Source organism: Hemitrygon akajei, chromosome 3, assembly GCF_048418815.1.
Source record: "Hemitrygon akajei chromosome 3, sHemAka1.3, whole genome shotgun sequence".
NCBI classification, from domain to species: Eukaryota; Metazoa; Chordata; class Chondrichthyes; order Myliobatiformes; family Dasyatidae; genus Hemitrygon; species Hemitrygon akajei.
The window spans coordinates 105,061,453-105,079,488 of record NC_133126.1 but is presented as its reverse complement, the minus strand read 5'-3'; the positions used below and the strand labels follow the sequence as shown (position 1 = coordinate 105,079,488).

The following is an 18,036-nucleotide window of genomic DNA, read 5'->3' as shown; positions in this document are numbered from 1 at the left end:
CCCTTTCTCATATGGCCCACCTCCTCTCCTATCAGATTCCTTCTTCTTCAGCCTTTTACCTTTTCCACCTATCATTTCCCAGCTTCTCACTTCATCCTCCTTACATCACCCACAAGCTTCCTCCTCACCTGGCTTAACTTATCAACTGCTAGCTTGTGCTCCTTCCCCTCCCCCACATTCTGACTTCTTCACCCTTTCTTCCCAGTCCTGATGAAGGGTCTCAGCCCAAAACGTTGACTGTTCGTTCCCTTCCATAGATGCTGCCTGACCTGCTGAGTTTCTCTAGCATTTTGTGGAGTATCTGTTTCCCGTCTTGCACAAAAAAAGCAACAGTGGCTACTCTCAATCCACCAAACAATATCTGAAGCAGTGTACCTGTATAAGAGGGAGTGGCACTACCTGCCTCTCACTCTCTGCCTCCCCAGTGATTCCATCTGCCACTCTAACCGATCTACCTGATCTAAGAGCTGTAGCAGGACACTGTTCCAGCAGATACAGTCACTAGCGACACTTGACTTCCCCTAATCCTGTTCTACTGCCACTGTTCAATGTGCAAATCCTACCCTGGTTTGTCCTCCCAAAGCAGATCACCTCACACTTGCCTGCATTCAATTTCATTTGCCAGTTTTCACCCCATTTTTCCAACTTCTGCCTTAAATACGAGGGGTGATTGATAAGTTGATGGCCTGAGGTAGAAGGAGTCAATGTCAGAAAACCTAGCACATTTAGTTTTCAACATAGTCCCCTCCTACATTTACACACTTAGTCCAGTGGTCCTGGAGCATATGAATCTTGGACCTCCAGAAAGTGTCTACAGCATGGGTGATTGACATGTTCGTGGCCTAAGGTAGAAGATGAGTTATACAGCTCTCATTACATACACATGCTGTTCAACTCTTTGAGTGATTATGCAGAAAGTTTGAAATTAATAACTCATCTCCTTCTACCGTAGGCCACGAACTTATTAATCACTCCTAATGAGGTCGGGAGAGTAGGGCTGAGACAGTACCTCTATGTAAATCACCACAAGCTTTGCAGCATCTGCCTTTACGTTACCTGACCTTGCATTGAGTATAATTTTGCACTGGGTGCAATATTTGCACTGTCTTCAAATCCATGCAACGCTGCAAAGTTTACATTAGCTGCACCATTTGCACTATCTGCATGAACGAGTTGGTCAGTTCCTTTGTTGTCTTGACACTTGTCTGTAAAAAAGTTTGCGCGGTTGATTCCGGTGCTTGCACTGTCTGCAAAGCGGGCTCGGCGAGGGCGGGCTCGTGCGCGAAAGCTGCTCGTGACGTTCGCGTGTCACTAGGGTGCGAGCTATAAATTGCGTGACCGAAACGAGTGACTCAGAACGACGGTTGGTCAGTGGCAGCGTCTTGTCCTTTGAGAATGCAGCGAGTCCGGAGATGGTGTCGCTGGCCAGCGAGCCGTGAGACTGCGGCCATGGAACTGTGCGAGGAGCGGCCGGTTGGGCGAGACGAGCCGAACGCGACTAGGTTTCGCCTGCCCGTCTTCCACACTATCAAGGTAAAGACTAAAGGTGTGTGTGAGTGTGAGAGTGAGAATGTGTATGTAAGCGTGAGTGTCAGAATGTGAGTGTGTGCAAGAGTGAGGTTGAGAATGTGAGTGTGTAAGAGCATGAATGTGAGTGCGTGAGAGTGAGTAAGTGTGTGTGAGTTTGAGTGTGTGTGAATGAGAGTGAGTTTGAGTGCGTAAGAGTGAGTTTGAGTGTGTGTGCTCACAGTGGGGTGGAGGGGTTAGATGCAGGAGGACGCTAGGGGATTGGCAGCAGTGGATTAAGACGGTGCATCTGTTTAGCCGTGACCAAACCGTGCCGTTCTGCAGGATCACACTCGGTGGTTTAGGGTCACCCTTGGTCTGAACACACCTTCAGTAGAGCACCCCAGCTGCTAGGAGGAGGTGAATCCTACCATCGCACAGTAGTCCTGAGATGATTTCCATCCCTGAAACTTTGCCTTCCCAAGGTAGATCAGGTTGACCTGTGAGGGTAGAGATCCTCAGTGGCTTCATTTATCAGGAGGTACAGAGATGCGGCAATGTAGAGTGCAATGGACTTGCAGAACATCAACCAGTTGGCAACCAGAAGCATGAGAAGACCTCCCTTACTCAGGTTTGCAGATTGAGTATAAGACATTAACTCACTGCTGTTTGGTGTTAGCACAGCGGCCAGTCAACGATTGGGATTGATTGGCAATAAGAAGTAAAAATAAAGCAGTGACAAGGGAAGCAGCCATTATTTATATGGACAATGTTGGTTGAAAAAAGCATCTAGTGCTTTCCTGGTTATTCTTAGAGGTGATTTGAGGCTTTAACTCTTCGAGACTTGAGTAAGATAAAAAGCTGTTTATTTCCAGTTTATTGATTTCTTTGTATTTGTACAGTTGGAACAGTAGGGATGCCAGGCAGGATAGTGGAATGCTCCTCTTGCGGGCTGTGGGAGGACAGGGAGACCTCCAGTGTCCCTGACCACTACAACTGCAAGAACTGCATCCAGCTGTAGCTTCTAACACTCCATGTTAAGGAGTTGGAGCTGGAACTGGATGAACTTCAGATCATTCAGGAGACTGAAAGGGTGATAGATAGGACCTGTAGAGAGGTAGTTGCACCCAAGGTGCAGAACACGGGAAAGTGGGTGACAGTTAGGAAGGGGGAAGACGAAACAGCCAGTGCAGAGTACCCTTGTGACCACTCCTCTCAACCACAGGTATATCAGTTTGGATACTGTTGGGGCAGGGGTGACCCAGCTGAGCAAAGTCACAACAACCAGGTCTGTGGCACTGAATCTGCATCTATGACTCAAAAGGGAAGGGGGGTGAGGGGGATTCATGAGTAGGGGGAACAGAAAGGTGGTTCTGTGCAGAAGAATGAGATTCCCGATGGTATGTTGCCTCCTGGATTCCAGGGTCCAGGACATGTCGGATCCAGTCCTCAGCATTCTTAAGTGGAGGGTGAACTGCCAGCAGTTGTAGTCCATGTAGGTACCAATGTCATGGGTAGGACAAGTGACGAGGTTCTGCAAAGAGAGTTTAGGGAGTTAAGTGCTGAAATGTGATCTCAGGACTGCTCGTGAGGCCAGAACAGGAAGAGTTTAACATATGGCTGAGGAGTTGTAGGATGGAGGGTGTCAGATTTTTTTGGATGATTGGGCTGTCAAAGAGATGGTTTGCACCTAAACTGGAGGGGGACTAATATGGGTTGAGTTAATAAATGGCAAGGGTAAAAGGACCCTAATGGCAGTTGTATACAGGCCTCCAAACAGCAGCCGGGATGTGGTTTACAAATTATAGCAGGAGATAGAAAAGGCATGTCAGAAAGGCAATGTCATGATAATCATTGGGGATTTTAACATGAAAGTGGATTGGGTAAACCAGGTCAGTACTGGACCTCAAGAAAGAGCATTTGTAGAATGTCTAACGGATGGCTTTTTAGAACAGGTTGTTGAGCCCACTAGGGGATCAGCTGTAGTGGATTGGGTGCTGTGCAATGATCCGGAAGTGATAAGAGAGCTTAAGGTTAAGGTTAAGTTCACATTGAAATTTGAGAGGAAAAAAATAAAATCTAATGTGTCAGTATTTCAGTGGAATAAAGGAAATTACAAGGGCATGAGAGGGGAACTGGCCAAAGTTAACTGTAAAAGGAAATTAGTAGGAAAGACAGCAGAGCAGCAATAGCTGGAGTTTTGCAAAAAATGAGGGAAGTGCATGACAGATATATATTCCAAATAAGAAGAAATTTTCAAATAGAAGGAGGACACTACTGTGGCTGACAAGTGAAGTTAGAGCCAAAGTAAAAGCAAAATAGAAGACATACAAGGAAGCCAGAGCTAGTGGGAAGAAAGAGGATTGGGGAGCTTTTAAAAACTTGCCTAAGAAACTAAGAAGGTCATTGGGAAGGAAAAGATGCTGGTGACTAATATCAAAGAAGATAATAAAAGCTTTCTTAAGTATATAAAGGGTAAAAGAGAGTTGAGTGTAGATATAGGACCAATAGAAAATGATGCTGGAGATACTGTAATGAGAGGTGCGGAGATGGCAGAGGAACCAATGCATATTTTGCATCAGTCTTCACAGTGGAAGACATCTGCAGTATACCAGTCTTTCAAGAGTGTCAGGGAAGTGAAGTTTGTGACTGAGAAGGTGCTCAGGAAGCTTAATGGTCCGACGGTGGATAACTTTCTTGGACCTGATGGAATGCATCCTCGGGTTCTGAAGGAAGTAGCTGGAGAGATTGCGGAGGCATTAACGATGATCTTTCAAGAATCGATAGATTCTGGCATTGCACCAGATGACTGGAAAATTGCAGATGTTACTCTGCTATTTAAGAAGAGTGGGAGGCAGCAGAAAGGAAACCTATTAGCCTAACATCAGTGGTTGGGAAGTTGTTGGAATCAATTGTTAGGGATGAGATTATGGAGTACCTGAAGGCACATGAAAAGATAGGCCAAAGACAGCATGGTTTCCTGAAAGGAAAATCCTGCCTGACTAACTTACTTCAATTCAGTAGACGTGCTATACTTGGATTTTCAGAAGGCCTTTGATAAGGTGCCGCACATGAGGCTGCTTAGCAAGGTAAGAGCCCACGGAATTACAGGGAAGTTACTTGCATGGGTGGAGCATTGGCTGGTCAGCAGAAAGCAGAGTGGGAATAAAAGGATCCTATTCTGATTGGCTGCCCGTTACAAGTGGAGTTCCACAGGGGTCGGTGTTGGGACCGCTGCTTTTTATGATGTATGTCAGTGAATTGGACTATGGTATTAATGGATTTGTGGCTAAATTTGCCAATGATACAAAGATAGGTGGAGGAGCGAGTAGTGTTGAGGAAACAGAGAGCCTGTAGAGAGACTTAGATTGTTTAGGGGAATAGGCAAAGAAGTGGCAAATGAAATACAATGTTGGAAAATATATGGTCATGCATTTTGGTGAAAGAAATAAATGGGCAGATTATTATTTAGATGGAGAGAAAATTCAAAATGCAGAAATGCAAAGAGACTTGGGAGTCCTTCTGCAGGATACCCTAAAAGTTAACCTGCAGGTTGAGTCGGTTGTGAAGAAGGCGAATGCAATGTTGGCATTCATTTCTAGAGGTATAGAATATAAGAGCAGGGATGTGATGTTGAGGCTCTACAAGGCACCTGTGAGACCACACTTGGAATATTGTGTGAAGTTTTGGGCTCTTTATTTTAGAAAGGATATACTGACATTGGAGAGGGTTCAGAGAAGATTCACGAGAATGATTGCGGGATGAATGGGTTACCATATGAGGAATGTTTGGCAGCTCTTGGGCTGTATTCCCTGGAGTTGAGGAGAATGGGGGGGGGGGTATCTCATAGAAACATTCTGAATGTTAAAAGGCCTGAACAGATTAGATATGGCAAAGTTATTTCCCATGGCAGGGGATTCTAGGATAAGAGGGCACAACTTCAGGATTGAAGGATGTCCTTTTAGAACTGAGGAGCGGAGTAATTACTTTAGTCAGAGGGTGGTGAATCTGTGGAATTTTTTGCCACGAGTGGCTGTGGAGGCCAATTCATTGGGTGTATTTAAGGCAGAAATAGATAGGTTCTTGATTAGCCAGGGCATCAAAGGGTATGGGCAGGGGAGTGGGGATAACTGGAAGAATTGGATCAGCCCATGATTGAATGGCGGAGCAGACTCAATGGGCCGAATGGCCCACTTCTGCTCCTATATCTTATGGTCTAATCTCCTCGTGGGAAGGTTTGCTTAGCTGTGGGGGAGGGGGAGTTTAAACTGGAGTTGCAGGGTGATGGGAACCAGAGTGCCAGATAGTGGAGAGGTTGTGGAGACGGATGTCATTTTAACAGACAAAGTCAGGAATCAAAAGTTGAGCATGATGCGACTAATGTCCTGAGCAGCGTATATTTTAATGCAAGAAATTTCGGAGGAAAGGTGGATGAACTCAGAGCATGGATCGAACACCTGGAATTCTGATATTGTAGCCATTAGTCAGACTTAGTTGCAGGAGGGGCAGAACTGGCAGCTCAGTATTCCAGGATTCTGCTGTTGTATATGTGACAGGACAGCAGGAATTAAAGGGGGAGAGTGGTTGTAGATGGTTGCCTTTCTGACTGGAGTGCCATGGGGATCAGTGCTGGATCTGTTTGTCATCTGTATCAATGATCTGGATGATAATGTGGTTAAATGCATCAGCAAATCTGCAAATGATATCAGGATTGGGGGTGTAGTGGACAGCAAGAGTTTTGACACTGGTGTGCCTTAATTAACCTTGTAGCTATGTTGGCTGGAGTCAGGGCTTTATGCTTGGCTTTTGGTTGGGTCACCCATGCCAAACAGGTCAAAAGGTAGAGGACAGACTAAGAGTGGTCCACCAGTCCTCCAGGTTTGGGGGTACAGCTTAGGGCTAACAACCCTGAATGGTCAAACAAAACTGTTATGGAAACAGCAATGAAGAATCCTTGTACATCTGAGTGCTACGGTTTTCCCGAGTTTCCACCTGGAATTTGCATGACTGACATTAGTGAAAGCCGAGAGATGGAGGACCTTCATCTAAACGCCAGTGGTATAATGGGGTAGGGTAGGATGACTGTATAACTGGGTATAGGTGTTTCATCCACTACCTGTTTTCTCTGCTTGATTATGACTATATTTAATTCAGTGCACTGACAAAGCAGTAAGTAAGTTCTATTTTGCAGAGTCTGGAACACTGCTCCTTGTCTCTTTTTTTTAAAAGAGAGTCCTCGTACAATGTGCTGCCAATGTCTCTTTCCTTTACTCATCTGGGAGATGAAGTTCAGGGTGTGGAGTAGCTCCATTCTCCTGATGGACATTATGATCCTCTTACTGCTTTCCATTCTGCATCTTGTGACCTACAGCCCCTGACTCCTCCTTCTTCCTCTTGTTACCAATGGTTCCCCTGTATTGATACAAGAAATACTTTCTTGTTGAAACTAGTGACCCTTCCCTGCCTATTATTTTGGTATTTGCATTTTGCATGTTAGATTTGTGATCAGCTGTTCTGATGGAAAGTGCATAGGTGTGGGGAGATAAGGAAGTAATTATTTCTCTGAACTGTTCCAATCTGTGGATAGTGCCAGCCAATGAAAATGTCCAGATACAAGGACTCCTGGAAGCTTGGCAATTATCACTAATGTTTTTTCTTGCAATTCACAGCAACCTATCCATTCTATTATCAACACTATTTATTCAAGTTCTTTATCTATTTACTTCTATCTCTATTTTCAGCTGTATCTAGCAGCTTGTCCCATGTACTCTCCACCTTCTCCATGAAGAAGTTGTCCTTCAAGTTCCTATCAAAATCTTCCCCTTAGACCGTAAACCAATGCTATGTAGATTTTGGTTGCTTTTCACTGGGAAATGACTTTGATCATTCACCCGATCTGTGCCACTCATGATTTCATTAGTGTCTTTAAGGTCATCCCTCAGTCTAATAGTTCAAGAAATCAATTCCTAGCCTGCCCATCTTCTCAGGCCCTTGAGTTCTAGCAGTATTATAAATTTTCTTTGCACTTTTTCCAGCATAATGACGTCTTTCCTATATCCAGGGTGATCAAAACAGAACATAATATTCCAAATATGGTTCAACCAATTGCAGCATAATGTGCCAATATCAAAACTCAGCAACAGCAAAATAAGCTCTCACCCACCCAACCACTGACACACACAGACAAGCCTCCAATCCGAGAACGGGTCAAGAGGTTCGACAGCTATGTTAATAGTCAAAAGGATGGATCTCCCCTCCCTCTCTCCCACTCCCCTCTCTCTCTCTCTCCCACCTCTCCTCCTCCCTCCCATTCTCCCACCCCTCCTCCCCCTCCCTCCCCCTCCCTCCCACCCCCTCACACTCCCCACTCCCTCCCTCCCACCCCTCCCTCACTTCTTCCCCCTCCCTCGCTCCCACCCCGACTCCCCCCCTTCCTCCCTCTGACACCCCCTTCCTCCCTCCTGCACCCCTCCCCTTCCTCCCTCCCTCTATCCCACACCCACCTCTCCCTCCCACTTCACCCTCCCCTTCCTCCCTCACACACCCCACTCCCCCTCCACCCCCACTCACAACTCCCACCCCCCCACCCTGCACCCGCTCCCCCTTCTCTCACTCCGCCACCCCCCTCTCTCCACCTCTCTCTCTCACGTGCTCCTCATGCTCTCTCTCCCACAAACACGCACACGCACCCCTGGCTGTCTCCCACACACACGTCCCTTGCGCGCTCTCTCCCACACACACGCCCCTTGCGCGCTCTCTCCCCCACACACACCCCTTGCGCGCTCTCTCCCACACATGCCCCTTGCTCTCTCTCCCACACACACGCACACGCGCCCTTCGCTCTCTCTCTCCCATGCACATGCACACACGCCCCTCGCGCACTCTCACCCACACACGCACATGCGCCCCTCTCTCTCCCACGCACACGCCCACATGCCCCTTGCTCTCTCTCCCACGCACACACACACACACGCGCCCTTCGCTCTCTCTCCCACACACACGCACGCGCCCTTCGCTCTCTCTCCCACACACACGCACAGGCTCCTCACGCGCTCGCTCCCAAACACACGCACACACGCCCCTCGCGCTCTCTCTCCCACACACATGCCCCTCGCTCTCTCTCCCATGCACATGCACACACGCCCCTCGCGCACTCTCACCCACACACGCACATGCGCCCCTCTCTCTCCCATGCACACGCCCACATGCCCCTTGCTCTCTCTCCCATGCGCACACACACACACACACCCCTCGCTCTCTCTCCCACACGCCCCTCGCTCTTTTTCTTTCTTTCTCTCTCCCTCCCCCGTCCATCTTAGGAAGCGTGATTAGGTTTAGGGGGTTAGGTGCTAAGTTAAAGGACAGGATTTTAAGGGTTATACTCTGGATTTTTAACCATGCAACATGCTAGTGAGGGAAGATATAAAAATATAATACAGTTTAATATTTGGCTAAGAAGATGGTGCAGAAGGAAGGGCTTTAGATTTTTAGATATTTGGGCTCCATTCCAGAGACGGTGGGACTTGTGCAAAAGAATTAGTTTGCATCTGAACTGGAGAATGATCAAGATCTTTGTGGGAAGTTTTGCTTGTGCTGCTCTGGGATGTTTAGAGTTGCAGTAGGATGGGAACCAGAGTGCCAGAGCAGATGGTGGAGTGGTGGGGAAAGGTGTTGATAAGTCTGCATACAAAGACAGGCGTTCAAAAGGTTGAATATGGTGGGAAGACTCTTTTGAGTAAGACCATGAGCATTTGGAATTATGACATTGTAGCCATTCGTTGCAGGAAAGCAGCTCTATGTTCCGGTGTTCTTTTGTTTTAGACGTGAGGAGGAATTGAAGGCAGAGGGAGGGCATTACTAGTCAGGGGAACTATCACAGCAGTGCTCTGACGTAACAGACTAGAGGGCTGATCTACTGAAGCTATGGCTGGAATTGAGATAAGAGAGAGATGACCATAGTATTATATTATTTACCCACCCAATTGTCAGAGGGGTTTAGAGGAACAAATTTGTAGAGAGACAACACACAATTGCAAGAAAAATGTGATAGTAGGTGATTTTATATATATATTGACTGTGACTCCCATACTGCAAAAATGGCTAGAGGGATAGAGATTCCTAAATGCGTTCAGGAAAGTTTCTCTAACCAATATATTTGACATACCAACTAGAGAGTGCGATTCTGGATTGGACACATGATAGAAGTGTATGTAGAAGAACTCTTTGGATCCAAGTGATTATAATTACATTAGTTTCAAGATAATTATGGAGAAGGATAGGACTGCTCTTTAGGTTAAGATTCTAAATTGCAGAAAGACCTATTTTGATGTATTTGTGCGGGGAAGGTCATGTTTGATTAATCTTATTGAATTTTTTACTTTCCTAGGAAAGTAGACAAGGGTAAAGCAGTGGATGTTGTCTATATGGGCTTCAGTAAGGCCTTTGACAGGGTTCCGCATGGAAGGTTAGTTAGGAAGGTTCAATCTTTAGGTGTTAATATTGAAGTAGTAAAATGGATTCAACAGTGGCTGTGTGGGAGATGCCAGAGAGTAGTGGTGGATAACTGTTTGTCAGGTTGGAGGCTGGTGACTAGTGGTGTACCTCAGGGAGCTGTACTGGGTCCAGTATTGTTTGTCATATACATCAATGATCTGGATGATGGGGTGGTAAATTGGATTAGTAAGTATGCAGATAATACTAAGATAGGTGGCGTTGTGGATAATGAAGTAGGTTTGCAAAGCTTGCAGAGAGATTTAGGCCAGTTAGAAGAGTGGGCTGAAAGATGGTAGATGGAGTTTAATGCTGATAAGTGTGAGGTGCTACATTTTGGTAGGAATAATCCAGATAGGACATACATGGTAAATGGTAGGGCATTGAAGAATGCAGTAGAACAGAGTGATCTAGGAATAATGGTGCATAGTTTCCTGAAGGTGGTGAAGAAAGCTTTTGATATGCCGGTCTTTATAAATCAGAGCATTGAGTATAGGAGTTGGGATGTCAGGAGACGCTCATGGAGTGAGCACTGTTTCAGATTCGCTCCATAACCTTTACTTTTTTTAACCTATGATCACCCTTATTTAACTTGCTTTTACCTACACCAAAAGATTCTTGCTACTTTTTTGGACTTATCTTTAAGAGTTTATTGTGAATTTTGAAGAAATGAGTACAGAAATGGCTTTGAGATCTAAAGGGCGAGACCCTTGGAAAGATTCTAACGGGAACGGAAAGAAGAAAAAGACCGATCCTAAGCGCACTGAATTGACTTATGAAATGTTATTGGAGGTTTTAAATGAAAAATTTGAAGAACGACGACAAATTTTCAAACAAGATATAAAGGCTTTTCAGGATAATATGGATAACACTGATTCAGTAGTTAACCAGCAGCAAGCTCTAATCGCAACTTTGCAAGAGGACGCTCGGAAGCGAGACTTGATAATCGAAAAACTGGAGCAGAAATTATCTTCGACGATTAAACAGGTGGAAACACTTAAAGCCAAGAGTGTCGACTTTGAAAATCGGTCCAGAAGACAGAACTTACGCATACTTGGTCTCCCGGAAGGTATTGAACAAGGGGACCCCTCGAAGTATTTTGCTCAACTTTTAAAGGATGCGTTCCCTTCTTTATTCCCAGACAGTCCTCCGTTACTTGATTGCACTCACAGAATTATGCGTCAATCACCAAGTGCTTCAGCTAAACCACCGGTTGTAATTGTCCGATTTCACTATGTGCATGTTAAAGAGCAACTTATTCGTGTGGCTGGGCGTGTAGGGATGGTCAAATTCCAAGAATTCGATTTTCGATTAGTGGAGGATTTTAGTCCAGAAGTAATGAAGGCAAGGCTTCTTTTTAAACCTCTGATGTCCGAATGTTATGAGAAAAATCTAAAACCTGTGCTCTTATACCCTGCGAAGCTCAGAATCTCGCCTCCCAATGCATCACGGCGTGTTTTCCTTTCTACATCTGAAGCTCGAAGCTTTCTGAATGAGAACTTCCCTACTGCTGCAGATTCTCGTCTCTAATAAATGAGTGATTTTGATCGTTGCAAGATGCTTTTTGTTTCCAAAACCAGATTTTCTTTCTGGCTATTGGTGTAGGTTTTCTCTATATTTTATACTCTAGTTAAAGTTTTTTTTCAACGTACTAATCTTTTTATTTTACTTACTTCAATCACTGTACTTTATCTTTGGTCATTATTATTAATCCTTTGAAGGCGAATTTTTTTTTTACTAAGATGGCGGTTTCTTTAAAATATTTTTGGCTTTTTTGATTTTGCCGTTTTATTTTCTCTCGTCTTCTTCCTATAATGCATTTCTTATCACAGTTTAATTTTTTTTGTGGTTTGTTTGGGTTTTAACCCGATTTATAAGTTACTAGTGATTATATTCTTTTTGTTTTTTTTTACTAGCAATTATATTAAGAAGTTTGGTTTTAGTATAGTGATCATTATTTCTTTATGGGTAGATCTTTTTTTTTCCTTTATATACGGAGTTGCCTTCTGCTGATATGGGGGTAGTTTCATTTCTCTTTCTTCCCAGCCTTCTCCTGGCTGGGAAGGAGCTTTTTCCTCTTGGGTGGGGGGGTGGTTTTTTTTTTCTAAATCTTATGTTCTTTAAATCAGTTTTTTTTTAGTTTTTTCATTTGAGCTGATTTTAAACTACTAAAATGTCCGCGATGTCGTCACTTCTGGGCCTGCCCCTTATTTTTGTTCCTCTTCCGGGTGCATGAGTTCATAATTTGGTTAACCCTTTATATACCAAAGGGTTGATTTCAGAAATATGGCTCAGACCATTAATTTTGTCTCTTGGAATACTAATGGCTTAAACCATCCAATTAAACGGTAAAAGATTTTCAAAGTATTCCAAAGACTGAATGCACATATTATTTTTGTACAAGAAACTCATGTGAGGAAAGAGGACAATCATCGTTTTTTTTAGGTTTTGGATGAATCAACAGTACCATTTGAATTCGAATGCTAAAGTAAAGGGAGTTTCAATTTTTATTGACTCCTCTATTGCATTTGTCCAACACAATATTTTTTCGGATCCGAATGGTAGATTTTTGTTAATTACTGGGTTACTTTTTAACAAAAAGGTTGCTATGGTTAATGTTTATGCTCCAAATGTGGATTATCCCAATTTTTTTAAGTCCTTATTTACTTCTCTACCTAATCTAAATGAATATAGGTTAATAATGGGGTGGTGACTTTAATTGTTGTTTAAATCCTTTGTTGGACAGATCTATATCTACTCAGACTTTACCTAATAAGTCGGCCACTTATATTAACTCTTTTTTGACTGATAATGGAATTTTTGATATTTGGAGATTTCGGCATTCTAAGGACAAAGAATTTTCATTTTTCTCACATGTTTATCATTCTTACTCGAGAATTGATTATTTTTTTATTGACTCTTGTTTTATTCCATCGGTAATTGGTTGTAATTATGATATTATAGCCATCTCTGACCATGCTCCATTAAAACTTTCTATTAAATTTACGGATACAGCTTCTAGTGCTAGACAATGGTGATTTGATTCTACCTTACTGCAAGATCCGGATTTCATTAAATTTATGAAGGAACAGATCGATTTCTTCTTTTCAACTAATTCCACGGATGATATTTCTTGCGGAACACTTTGGGACACTTTTAAAGCATATATATGTGGACAGATTATCTCCGACTCAGTTGGTTTGAGAAAACGCATTAAGAAGGAAACTCTTTTATTGGTTGATAAAATTAAAGAGATTGACAAGAAATATTCGACTGCTCCTAGTAAGGAGCTTTACAAACAAAGGGTTGAACTTCAAATGGAACATAGTTTATTACTTACATCTTCGATTGAAAATCAATTAATGAAAACCAGATCTGATTTTTATATACATAGTGATAAATCGGGTAAACTGTTAGCTAGTCAATTGAAGAATGCTTTGGTTAAACGCCAAATTACTAAGATTCGTCAGCAGAATGGGGATCTGACAGTTAACCATGATGAGATAAACAAATCTTTTCAAGATTTTTATACCTCCCTGTATCATTCTGAATTCCCTCATGATTATAATACCATGTGTGATTTTCTTGGGAAATTGAATTTTCCAAAATTATCATCAGATGATCTTTCAATATTAGAAACTCCTATTACGGATGCAGGAATTAAAGGGGTTATTTCCTCTATGAATTCTGGGAAAGCACCAGGTCCAGATGGGTATACAGTAGAATTTTTTAAATGTTTTTCCTCTACTCTTTCTCCTTGGTTATGCAGGGTTTTTGAAGAAGCAATTAGACTGGGTAATCTGCCACAATCTTTTTATAGAGCTTCCATTTCTTTAATATTGAAGAAAGATAAAGACCCTACTGACTGTGCATCCTATAGACCAATATCCTTATTGAATGTAGATTCCAAGATCTTTTCCAAGTTACTGGCATCCAGGCTGGAGAAGGTATTACCTCAAATTATCTCAGAAGATCAAACTGGTTTTATTAAAAATCGCTATTCTTTTTTTAATGTTAAGAGATTATTGAATATTGTTTATACTCCTTCACAAAGCACTTCAGAGTGTGTCATTTCATTAGATGCGGAGAAAGCATTTGATAGAGTTGAATGGCCATACTTATTTACTGTGCTTGAGAAGTTTAATTTTAGTCCGACATTCATTTCCTGTATTAAACTGATATATCATACTCCAGTAGCCTCGGTGTTTACTAACAATCAAAGATCTCCCCTTTTTCGTTTATTTCGGGGTACTAGACAAGGCTGTCCTCTTAGTCCATTATTATTTGATATTGCTTTAGAACCCTTGGCAATTGCTATCAGAGAATCACAGAACATTTTTGGCATTAATCGTGGGACGGATATACATAAGCTATCATTATATGCAGATGATTTATTATTATTTATTTCTGATCCTGAGAAATCCATTCCTGCAGTTATATCATTGTTGGCTCAATTTAGTAATTTTTCCGGGTATAAATTAAATCTTAATAAGAGTGAATTGTTTCCTTTAAATAGACAGGTTCCAATTTATGGAAATTTACCTTTTAAATTAGTTAATGACTCTTTTATTTACTTAGGGATTAAAATCACAAAAAATTATAAGGACTTATTTAAGGTTAATTTTTTACCCCTAATCGATTAGATTATATGTTTGTTTACTAAATAGTCACCAGTATCTTTATCTCTGATAGGTCGGATTAATGCTATTAAGATGGTTATTTTACCCAAGTTTTTATATATATTTCAAGCGGTACCAATTTTTATTCCGAAATCTTTTTTTGCTAATGTTGATTCAAAAATTTCCTCATATATATGGCAGAATAAAAATCCTAGATTAGGTAAAAAATATTTACAGAAGGCAAGGAAGGAAGGTGGATTGGCATTGCCTAATTTTAGGTTTTATTATTGGGCAGTCAATATCCGATATTTGATATGTTGGTTAAAGGATTGGGATTTATCTTTTGGCCTTCATTGGGTGAACTTGGAAATTAAATCTGTACAAGGATTTTCATTGGGTTCTATTTTAGGGTCTTCTCTTCCCTTTGCTCTTTCTAAATTGCAGAAACGAATTGACAATCCGATAGTTAAACATACTTTACGTATATGGTTTCAATTTCAGAAATTTTTTGGGTTGACTCAGTTTGTTTTAAATTGTTTTAAATATTCCTATTGTATCCAATTGCTTTTTTTATCCTTCTATTATAGACCAAGCTTATTCAGCTTGGAAGACTAAAGGATTACTACGATTTTCCGATTTATTTTTGGATAATTGTTTTATGTCTTTTGAACAATTATCTAATAAATATAATTTGCCTAGATTTCAGTTTTTTTAGATATTTACAGATTAGGAATTTCTTAAATACTGTACTTCCTACCTTTCCAAATCTTGTGTCTTCAGGTATTTTGGAGAAATACCTTCTCAGAAAGGGCTAATATCAAAACTCTACAATATAATTATGAAGATACATTCAGAGCCCTTCATTCAGATTAAAAAAGATTGGGAAAGAGAACTTAACCTTACTATCCCTATTGAGAATTGGGATAAAATTCTTCAATTAGTTAATTCATCATCTATATGTGCTAAACATTCATTAATACAGTTTAAAGTTGTGCATAGGGCTCATATGTCCAAGGATAAATTGGCTCATTTTTATTCCTATATAAATCCTATTTGTGACAGATGTCATTCTGAGATAGCGTCTTTAACTCATATGTTTTGGTCTTGTCCGCTTTTGAAAAAATATTGGAAAGACATTTTTGATATTATTTCCACGGTATTGAACATTGATTTACAACCTCATCCTATTACTGCAATTTTTGGTTTACCAATGATGGACTCAGTCCATTTATCCTCTTCTGCTTGTCGAATGATTGCATTTCTTACATTAATGGCTAGAAGATCTATTTTGTTGAATTGGAAAGAAATTAATCCTCCTACTGTATTTCATTGGTTTTCTCAAACTATGTTATGTCTAAATTTAGAAAAAATTAGAAGTGTTGTATTTGATACTTCTATTAATTTTGAAAAGATAAGGATACTACTTATTCAATATTTTCATATGATGTAATGTGACCCTGTTCCAAGCCTATTTGTTTTTCCAGTTTTGATTTTACATATGTTGAGAGGATCGGAGTTGACGACACTGATGATTTTGTATTTTTGTTAGATATTATAAACAGCCCTTTTTTTTCATTATTTTTTTCCTTTTTTTTCTGTTTTTGTTTTTTTCCTTATTAGTTACTAGATTGTTAGATTAGTTTTTCATAATTATTGCATAATTATTTTTCTTTTTCTCTTTTCTGTTTTTTTAAAATATATATTATGATATACCTAGATTTTGTATTTTTACAAAATATATTATGATATACAAAATATATTACAAAATATATTATGATATATTATGATATTACAAAATATATTATGATATACAAAATATATTACAAAATATATTATGATATACAAAATATATTTACAAAATATATTATGATATACCTAGATTTTGTATTTTTGTTAGATATTATAAACAGCCCTTTTTTTCATTATTTTTTCCTTTTTTTTCTGTTTTTGTTTTTTCCTTATTACTAGATTGTTAGATTAGTTTTTCATAATTATTGCATAATTATTTTTTTTCTCTTTTCTGTTTTTTAAAAATATATATTATGATATACCTAGGTTTGCTTTGTTTATATGTTACTTGTATCATCCATGATTTGGGAAGACTCATTTATATTGTAACTATTGCTTATGTATTCTTTCATGTTTAGTTGAAATGTGTATGTTTATAATCCCATTATCTATGTATTAATCTTATTATATTGATATTAATAATAATAATAAAAATATTGAAAAAGAAAGGAGTTGGGATGTAATGTTAAAATTGTACATTGATGAGGCCAAATTTGGAGTATTGTGTACAGTTCTGGTCACCGAATTATAGGAAAGATGTCAACAAAATAGAGAGGGTACAGAGAAGATTTACTAGAATGTTACCTGGGTTTCAGCACCTAAGCTACAGAGAAAGGTTGAACAAGTTAGGTCTTTATTCTTTGGAGCGTAGAAGGTTGAGGGGGGACTTGAGAGAGGTATTTATAATTCTGAGGGGGATAGATAGAGTTGACATTGATAGGCTTTTTTCATTGTGAGTAGAGGAGATTCAAACAAAAGGACATGAGTTGAGAGTTGGGGGCAAAAGTTTAGGGGTAACACGAGGGGGAACATCATTACTCAGAGAGTGGTAACTGTGTGGAACGAGCTTTCAGTAGAAGTGGTAGAGGCAGGTTCGATATTGTTACTTACAGTAAAATTGGATAGGTATATGGACAGGAAAGGAATGGAGGGTTATGGGCTGAGTGTAGGTCGGTGGGATTAGGTGAGAGTAAGCGTTCAGGGACTAGAAGGGCTGAGATGGCCTGTTTCCGTGCTGTAATTGTTATATGGTTATGGTTATATGGCACCAGAAAAGATCTGACAGGTGTGGAATGAGACAGGTTATTTTCTGGCAAAGGGATGGTTGTTGAGTAGGAGACCTTCAAAGGTGTATTCTTAATATTTCAGAGTTTGTCTGTTCCTGTTAAAATAAAAGGCATGGTATTGGGAATCTGGTTTTTTGAGGGATACTGAGATACTGGCTAAAAAGATGAAGGTGTATAGCAGCTATAGGCAGGAAGGGATACATGAAGTCTTTGACGAATATACCAAGTGCAAGAAAATTCTTAAGATGAATTCTAAAAGATGCTGAGGTTCCTTTGGCAGAGGAGAATTTCAAGAGCTTCTATAGATATATTAAGAACAAAAGAATAGTAAGGTTCAAAATTGTTCCAGTTTTAAGATCTGTGTTATCATCTGTGCATGGATCTGAAAGAAATAGGGGAGATGTTAAATGGATTTTAGCATCAATATTTACTCAAGATAACCATATAACAATTACAGAACAGAAACAGGCCATCTCAGCCCTTCTAGTCCGTGCCGAACGCTTACTCTCACCTAGTCCCACCAACCTGCACTCAGCCCATAACTCTCCATTCCTTTCCTGTCCATA

General features: G+C 40.6%; 1 protein-coding gene across 2 annotated transcripts in view; it reads left to right on the top strand.

The window, feature by feature from the left end:
* The first annotated feature begins 1,373 nt into the window (after positions 1-1,373).
* The window catches only part of LOC140725279 (solute carrier organic anion transporter family member 2A1-like), a 282,196-nt gene continuing 265,533 nt past the window's right edge, over positions 1,374-18,036 (top strand). For both annotated transcript variants that reach the window (XM_073040547.1, XM_073040546.1), the window contains exon 1: positions 1,374-1,533. In XM_073040547.1, coding sequence (XP_072896648.1) covers positions 1,396-1,533 — 138 coding nt within the window. In that variant the 5' untranslated portion in view covers positions 1,374-1,395. The remainder of the gene's footprint in view (positions 1,534-18,036) is intronic.